This window comes from Microchirus variegatus (assembly GCF_963457635.1).
Source record: "Microchirus variegatus genome assembly, chromosome: 4".
Taxonomy (NCBI): Eukaryota; Metazoa; Chordata; class Actinopteri; order Pleuronectiformes; family Soleidae; genus Microchirus; species Microchirus variegatus.
The window spans coordinates 17350646-17359500 of record NC_139805.1 but is presented as its reverse complement, the minus strand read 5'-3'; the positions used below and the strand labels follow the sequence as shown (position 1 = coordinate 17359500).

Below are 8855 nucleotides of genomic sequence, written 5' to 3'. Positions count from 1 at the left end.
TTCAAGTTTCATTTCTGTTGGGCCAAGCATATTCTCAGAGTCACTCTTACTGGGATTACCTGTGGCCTTGGATTAGTCCGACAGGTTTTATGCTCTGACTAAGAGGGATTGGAAGATGTCCATGTAAGCACACGCTGACTGATAAGTTTCGCCTCACTAAGCTTTCTTGTTGATGATATAATCAGAACCCAAATCCACTGACAATTATGAGCGAGGTCTGTGAGCTATAATTGACTTACGCTGTGGGACGCATGAAGCTTCCAACTCCGATCTGCAGCCTCTGTGAGCATGTGCGTGTCTTGTATTGCACAATCCATGTTGTAAAGCAGCAAAATTGCACATCTGTTTGTGATAAAGTGCCTGTGTGTCCACAACTACAGCAGTCCAGTGCAGTGATTTATCCTTACAGTATAACACAGACGGCCGAGGGATTGTGTTTGTCCACGGATGCTGCACTCCATGTCTGCAGACCCCTATACTCATCAGGATGAAGCGCTGAATACCCCACAGCCTCCACTGATCTTCTCTTCTGGGCCCGGTGCAGGAGAATACGATAGGTCCCCGTCAGCGGGCTCCTGCAGTCTGAACAGGGATTGTTTTGTAAATGAGCTGTGACAATACCTAGATCTGAGAGCACATTTTTCACCTCCTGCTCCTCTGCACACAGAGGCTGCCTGGTCTGAGCAAAGTGGGCCGGTGATGCAGGCAGTAAGACGTAGGGATGAGGGCACTCAATCCCCTTCAGCCAAGCACTGTTTGCAATGTGCGCCAGAGAGGAGCGATCGGCAGGCACAGGCCGCAGCATGCCTTTAATGATCAGCTGGCAGGGATCAGGCACATAAGAAGGGATACTGTAAGCCCCCTGGAGGATGCAGCGCTTCAGCCTCCCCAGCTTATCACCGTTGAAAGGCAAAGTGGCCGTGACGATGAAGTACAAGAGGATACCTAACGCCCAGATGTCAGAGTAGCGTCCATTGTAGCCCTTTTCCTTATACAGTTCAGGAGCAGCATAAGGAGGAGACCCACAGAAATTAGTGAGGAGCTCAGCGGGGCTGCTCTCTGTACTGAAGCCAAAGTCTCCAACCTTAATGCAGTAGGTGGTGGTGTAGAAGATGTTTTCTGCCTTCAGGTCTCTGTGGATGATGTTGTTGTCATGCTGAGATGACACAAAAGAGAAAAAAATGTTGGAAACCACAGGGCTAATTCCATCAGATGGAAAACAAACCTGAATAAGTATCATAGGGAATCATAGGGAAAAGATGTTGATCATATGATCACAGCAGCTGCAGTGCATAACTGCTGGTGATTCTTGCTTTTGTTGACATTATTATTCTGTCTCTGTTTATGTGTTAACTTTATCCATATGCGGCATCCTTTATCAGCACTGAGGGAGTGTTTATGTGTATACAGATGAGCAGGAGCGAGTGTTTATCACATCAAACTGCTGAACGACGGGTTTCTTTTAACCTGTCCTCCAACTGAATAAGTGCACTGGTATTTTTCAACTCAACTAGGCTCTCACTAGGTTAGTGAGGTTAGGGTTAGGGGTAAAAAAGACAGTACCAGGCAGTAACTTGTGAGTCAAACCCGTGTCGATCACGGCTCCCAACTGTTTGCAGCCATTTCACATTATTTGTGAGATGTTGCCGTTTTTGGCATTAAACAAGTCACTTCCTGTGTACAGCATGGGATCTAAATACCACTATTCTGGAAAACACACAGAGAGGCAGAGCGACGGGGAGTTAATAGGCTGATATTTGACACCTATGGAAACTACAGGAAACTATGAAAATCAAAAGAAAGATTTAATTTCTCACAGCTTTTTTGTATGTGGACATGCGTGATATCAATGATCGCCATCAGAACCTGAGGCTTTAAAGCAGGGGTCTCAAACTGGCGGCCCCCCAATCGATTACATGCGGCCCCACTTAATATCATGTTATAATGAAAACATGGCCCACGACCTCACCGTCTTTTAAACACAGTGTGTATCTGAGGCACAGCTGCCAGCGAGGTGATAGAATATAATGTCTGCTAGCAATGTTTTTTATAACTGTAATAATAAGACATTTGGTCATAATTATCCCATTATCATATAAAACATTCAATTACATATATAAATACACTTGTTAGGGCCCGAGCCAAGAATGGCAGTGGCCAAAACACTCCTGGTACGAATTTTAATTACAGTTTTCCACACTATTATTTATGTAATTTAAAATAAATGTCTGTTTTTGATATTAATACATTATTTTTGCATCATAAATAGTATTATTAAGTATACATGTGATATCATCAGGCAATAATATGAACAGTTTTTTCCCCCCACTTTTTGTTCTCTAGGCCGGCCCCCTCTTGACCACAAATGATGCGCCTTGGCCCCCAGGTCATTTGAGTTTGAGACCCCTGCTTTAAAGCTATTTAACTTTTATCTGAAATAGATGCCTTATTTACTTTGTGTAACCCAATCATATGAATCACAGTAATAACATGGCGTTCAGCAGACGATGATCAACAGTCAGTGACACTGAAGCTCACCATGTGTTTAACAGCAGAGATCACTTGTGCAAAGACCAGCTTGGATTCCAGGTCGTTCAGCTTCCCCCTGGTGGTGACTCGGGAGAACAGGTCTCCACCGCTGCCATACTCCATCACCAGATGCAGCCTCCTGCTGGTCTCGATCACCTCATACAGACGCGCTATGTTGGGATGGCACAGCTTCTCCATGCAGCTGATTTCTAAAGAAGTCGAGGGCTGCTTCCTCTTCTCCGTTTGCATCTTTTCCATGATTTTGACAGCTACTCTCTCTGAGACAGAACAGGGAGGGAGAGTGACGGATTCAGAGAGGCTCTAATGAAGTGAGGGGTCAAATTGAGGACAGAGATTTTCTTAAGAGATTTACGAACAAAAGAAAATATGCAGATGAATGCCACAGTAGCAGCATGGTGAGAAGACTGAAAGAATTTCTCTGGGCAACTTATGTAATTGGAAGATTGTTGCCGTGTTGCTGAAGCATGACAAAAATGTGTCTGAGAACCAAGAATCTCCTTGTGTTTCGCAGCCGTGTGTGGGACCAATTTTCATAAATGCTTTTCAACAGAAACTAAAGGAGATCGGGGATTAACTGTCATTTAGTGGCATCAAAATAATTGGGAAATCTCTAATATGCATCATATTTTTCCCTCAGGGTCATACAAAAACACAAACCAGACTGGATGGGTGGGATAACCAAGAAATGATGAAATCAATGCTTGCTTTTGGGAAATGTTTACAGAAATGTAAACAAACTGGTCGCTCCTGACCTTTTGTCAAAGCGTGGATCCCCAGCCTGACCGTTGAGAAGTTTCCCTGCCCAATCTCTCCCCGCAGCTCGTAAAAGCCAATCCTGCGGCCAAGCATCAGTTCATTGACGATCTTCTCACTGTGAGCCATGTCATACACAATCCTCTCAAACGGTGTCTGTCTGCTTCTTTCTACTTCGGTCAGCTTTGGCAAAGCGCTTGCAGCAGCGGGGGCCAGCGGCTGGGCTGCCTGTTGCACTTTCTGAGCCTCATCTTTGGATTTTCTGCTTGCTTTCTGCTGCAGACATAGGCGAGCTCTGATGGCTTAACAAGAAATTTAAGAAACAGGAGCAAGTTTAACATCAGTACAGGTGTTCATCAGTAAGAATTGAGTAAAGGAGGGGGAACAACTACATAAAAGTCGTATGTTGTTTGCTCTGTGATCAGGCTGCTCCTCATCATCCTCACTTAATTGTTAAACAACACATGATTAATTGAATAAACAGACATTTTGTAGACTATATTAATTTCTGCTTCTTGGATTTGGTTTTGTCAAAGGTGCCAGTGTTGTGACTACAGTATTTTTAGTTTTGCAGGTCTCTGCAGATTCTGTCATCATTTTGGAATGAGTTAAATCAATTTAACATGCGTGTTTTCATTTGTTATGTCGAACAAAACCAGGATGTGTCTTTTTTTTCTCCTTCTCTGTTTTGTTCTCAAGAACAAAAACAATTGAGACTCAGCACGTTTCTTTGAAAGAGAAATTGTTAATTCTCTTCCAAACAGGAAAGTATTCACAGTTCCTGTTACTCTTTACGGGGGAAATTTTTTATTTCGTGACCCCTGCATCTCACAAAGAACAACGGATGCTAAGGGTCACACGGCAAACTTTGTACAAGCTCAGCTTTCAGAGCATATACACAAGTTTTCAGAACGTCAGAAAAGATTTACATAATTAAAACAATTGGACAAAGATTATTAGTGATTAACCTAAATGTATTATTTGCTATGGCTTTACTACAGCTCCTCAGTTTGTCTAAATTTAGAAAATGTTCAGTTCTTTAAATCCACAGGATTACTGCTTTTAGAAAGAGTATTAGTGGGTCACTTTTAAATGTAGACAGCTATTTATATTAAAGCAGGCTGACTGGAATGGCTGGACATAGTATTTTGGACAAATATAGATCACTTGTATGAAATTGACATACAAACATAAAATAGTTACTGATGTAATAATATCACAGTACATACAGTATATATTGATCTTTAATAGTTAATACTTAGATTTCAGTTATATGCTGTCAGTGTTTATTACATAAAAAGTGACAATGCTCACTTTATAATAACACACTAAATATGTATACATTTTACCAAGACATTAATGAAGGGCTTCTACTTTAGACCATGTGATATAAGGCGATAAAATTACATTATAGCACATGTAATACTAAAGGAGACACCAACCACGGATATTAATCTGAATAGCAATGTCATTTATTATTGTTTCTAATTTATTTATACAACATATAAATGTGTATAATCTGTTGTACAGCAAATTTGGACATTTAAAATCTCTTAAAAATGTAAGAACGTTGTACATGCTAGAGACAAAAATATACAAATAAAACAGTGTGAGAGTTGGTCATTTTACCTGTTAGTTGTGGGTCCTTCATGACTGACTGTCCCTGAGGCTGTAGCTGTACCTGACTATGACTCAACATGTGAATGAAGCTTCAGGAGACTAAGTCACCCCTTTACAATCCTATTAACAGTGTATTAGCGGGCTGCTTATTGAGTCCTCTGACCCAGGGTGAAATTATGAAAGTGCTGCATCCAGAGAGCACATGTTAGATTTTGTAATGATGAGGCACATAATAAAATCTGTTTAAATATTATTCCTCTTCAAAAAAGCCGATATGAAAGTAATAAACTGTGTAATTAACTGCACCAGTTATAGCAGAGGTCACAAACTTGCAGCCCCCAAATTAATATTAAACTTAATATGCCGGTTTCTGATATTTTTTATTCTGAACTATGAAATTCCATATCAAAACACACACTTTTATTTTGAAATCCTGTTGAATACTGTCACAGATATTGTTATTCTATAATGGTTATCTCATATCAGACACCCTGATGGAACCGTTGTTTTCCCACACACTTGAACTTTTTTCAAGGTCTAAAGATTACTATTCATACTTTCTTGATAGGTGTTTCCTCAATTGCTTATACATAATATATAAACTTAAATTAAAATACATTGCTAGAAGGAATATGAAGTCACCAACAGTCTGGACCTCATATATAATTATAAGATGGTAATAACTCTTCAATTCCTTTGTCAATATTATTTATTTTTATTTGTGTTGACACATTATACTATATTTCCAAGTACTTCCAAGTAGAATTGCATAATACTAAATTTCTCTTATCTTTCATATCTATGATTTTTGTCAATTTGGCTTATTTCATGCATATATATAAGTTGATAAAAAACAAACAAAAAAAAACGCATGTAGCCACTGCGTTTTTTTTATTTTTTAAAAATGTAAACGTCTATCACGTTAATTTGTGACCATTATTTTGAAAAATTCACGTCACGTTTACCTTTTCCGGTTTTGTTGGCGGAAAACCCACTCGTCGATTGCCTCTGATTGGTTGGGGTTTCAGGGTAACCCAATCAGAAACGGGATTGGAGGCGGGTCTTCTACCACATGAGGCCAATAGTATCCAGCTGCAGCATGTAGCTAACACGGAGAGCTTAGTACAGCACGGCACGTCTTCTGTTATAGTCCGGGTTATGCTAAAGGTTGAAGTTGAAGGAGAAGCGTGTCGTGAGGACTACAGGCTGCAGCAGACCTTTCTCCCTGCCTGCGCTCCCTGAAGCGGCCACGCGTCGAGATTGACGTTCACTTCTGTCCAATAGCAAAGTACCGATTCACACTTTGTCCAATTACCGACGAGGATTAGTTGGCGGGAGAGGAAGGGGCGGGGCTTAGCAGTGACTGGCAGGCCCCTGGTCAAAAGTGCGGAAACACACATGCTGCTCGATGTTATTGTCATGTGTGACATGTAGCTCGAAAACTGTAGCGGATTTTCTGTATATATTTTATCAAATACAACATCTCTGTAAAAAGAAACAAAAAAAACTAATGGCAGCGACTATTGCAACACCTGTCACTCCCACGGAACTCGACCACGACCGGTGTGGGAGCGAGGAGGAGACCCGTGGGGCCGAGGTGGAGGAGGAGAGTCAGCAGCAGCAGCAGCAGCAGCACTCGGGCCCCGCGGCCGCCGTCACCCACAACCGCGTGTCCAAACTGCCGCTGTCCCGGATCAAGACACTGATGAAGACCGACCCAGACGTGTCCCTCGCCAGCCAAGAGTCTGTATTCATCATCGCTAAAGCTACAGTAAGTCCCGCAGCGCCACACACTGTCCTCTGCCTCTGAACTATACACTTACCATTAACACTAAGGTTGACAACGTCGATGATGTAGAATTACTTTTATTGATTATTAATCAATAATTGTTCGCTAGAATACAAGTGCATTTTGTAGAAGTGAAATTCCTTTTTGCATGATATCAAATACCATTATTTTTCATTTGATGTATTCTCCAATTAGCCTTAATATTAGTGGAGAAAAAGAAAGCTGTCTTTCTCACTTTGTTTTGCTCGTAAATAATATATAAAGTAATAACGTTTTCTTCTGTTCAGGAGTTGTTTGTGGAGATGATTGCCAAAGATGCCCTGGTGTATGCCCAGCAAGGCAAGAGGAAAACTTTGCAGAGAAAAGACTTGGGTAAGGATGGTCAAGGCATTATTTTCTGTTTGTATAAATATACAGTATCACTGCACTTCGTCCAAGACGTGGTTATAATACAGTTGTGAGCAGAAACATTTAGTCGTTATTGTGTGGATTGTTTGAGAAGACATTGGATAGTTTGGCATCAATAAATAACCTGTGGGATTTATTAGATGAGTTGCACAGTGACATTAATAAAAAACATCATCTCATTTGTCTAAGTCAAACCACTTTTCTCTTTTCATTAACCTCCACAGACAATGCAATAGAGGCCATAGATGAATTTGCATTTCTTGAAGGTAAGTCTGAAGTAACACGTTAATCAGTGCAGTATTTATGATATACATATATAATCTGTGCTGTAGCCTCTGCTCTATCTTGGCTTGCAACCTCTTTAAAACTTAATTTTGAGGCACACAAATACCTTTGTCCCTTCCTTTGGTCTCATTCAGTGCATTAGTAGATTTCTTGCTCCTGAGTTAAAGTCTTAGAAACAGAAAACAAGAAATGTTTTTTTTAAACCGAGACATTTTTGAGACACATCTGACAAGTGTGTTTGCACAGTGCATAGACATTATTACACACACACACAAACATATCCTACAATGTCCTCTGTCTTTTCTCTCTTGCAGTAATTTCAGTAAAATAAATTTGCTCCAGCTTTAGATAGATCCACTCTGTTTCAGGTGCCAATGTTTTGAAGTGCAGTACGAGGTGTCATAGAGACACCTCACTGCCAACGCGCAGCACGCACTCGCCAGGACAAACTGTGTACAACACAGACGTCTAAACCAGTCTGTGTTCAAGCTGCAAGTCATGCTATGCAAATCTGATTCACTTGAATTATAGTCAAATGTACACCTCTTAACTTTTTGCATCGTTTTATTTACTCACGTTCAAAAAAGAGACATATTCACAATGCTGAGCTGTCGGTGCTGTAATAGGCTTTATTGACTTGTTTGTAATAGTTTACTAATATTGTTCTTTTTCATCTCTAGGCACTCTTGACTAAAGGCTGCTTCAGGACAACAATCAGAATATAGAACATCTGCAAACATTCAAGAAACTCACCCTCACAGGGACAGATGTGTTGTGCGGAAACTTCTCTGGTACTTTTCTAAGTCGAGCCCTGCCTCTGCATCATATCTGATGTTTATAAATGATTTTCTACAATGTGCCAGTATTACTTTTCATACTTTGAATACATTAGAGGTGATGTGTACATTATTGTAAATATTTGAGGAAAAAAAAAAATACTGCAGAGTGGAAAAAAAATGTAAGTTTTTAAATGTCCATTTTCTTTGAAAATTAAAAAGTCATTTTTCAGCAGCTTCATCAACTTGGATTACTGGTCTATTTTTGCATTGCCATTCACATTAAATATAGTTTGATACATTTTTCTTGGTCGTGTGTCATGTCATCACCACAGGAATGTATTATGTTTAGCAAAATGACAAATTAAGTACACATACATTTTTACATTAAGCCCTCATGTAAATATTAGTTTATCAATAAGACTGTTGTCCACATGGCACCTTGATGTCCTTGTAGATGATTAAGTTTAAAATGTAGTTTAAATGTAGAATTTATTTAATCTATTTTCTTCTTGACTTTTTCATCATGAGTCAGTCAGTACCACTCAAGCTCATGAAACACACCTGTCCTTTAGTCTCATATAATTTGTATGTATTTATCTGACTTTAAGAAGTTTGGTCAGCCACACCAGCAGAAAAAACAATCTGAACACAAATACATGTTACAGTACAAG

General features: G+C 40.0%; 2 protein-coding genes across 2 annotated transcripts; one reads left to right on the top strand and one right to left on the bottom strand.

Moving 5' to 3' along the window:
- Nucleotides 1–403: 403 nt before the first annotated feature.
- Nucleotides 404–4954, bottom strand: LOC310926094 (serine/threonine-protein kinase NIM1; the record flags this gene model as incomplete). Its single annotated transcript, XM_083888194.1, has 4 exons — nucleotides 404–1156; nucleotides 2539–2807; nucleotides 3303–3605; nucleotides 4933–4954. 4 exons carry the CDS (start codon nucleotides 4952–4954, stop codon nucleotides 404–406), a joined length of 1347 nt encoding a protein of 448 aa, XP_083744320.1.
- Nucleotides 4955–6433: 1479 nt separating this feature from the next.
- Nucleotides 6434–8214, top strand: pole4 (polymerase (DNA-directed), epsilon 4, accessory subunit; the record flags this gene model as incomplete). Its single annotated transcript, XM_083888153.1, has 4 exons — nucleotides 6434–6694; nucleotides 7000–7084; nucleotides 7345–7386; nucleotides 8086–8214. The coding sequence occupies 4 exons, from the start codon at nucleotides 6434–6436 to the stop codon at nucleotides 8097–8099; spliced, it is 402 nt and encodes a 133-aa protein (XP_083744279.1). The 3' UTR covers nucleotides 8100–8214.
- Nucleotides 8215–8855: the final 641 nt, after the last annotated feature.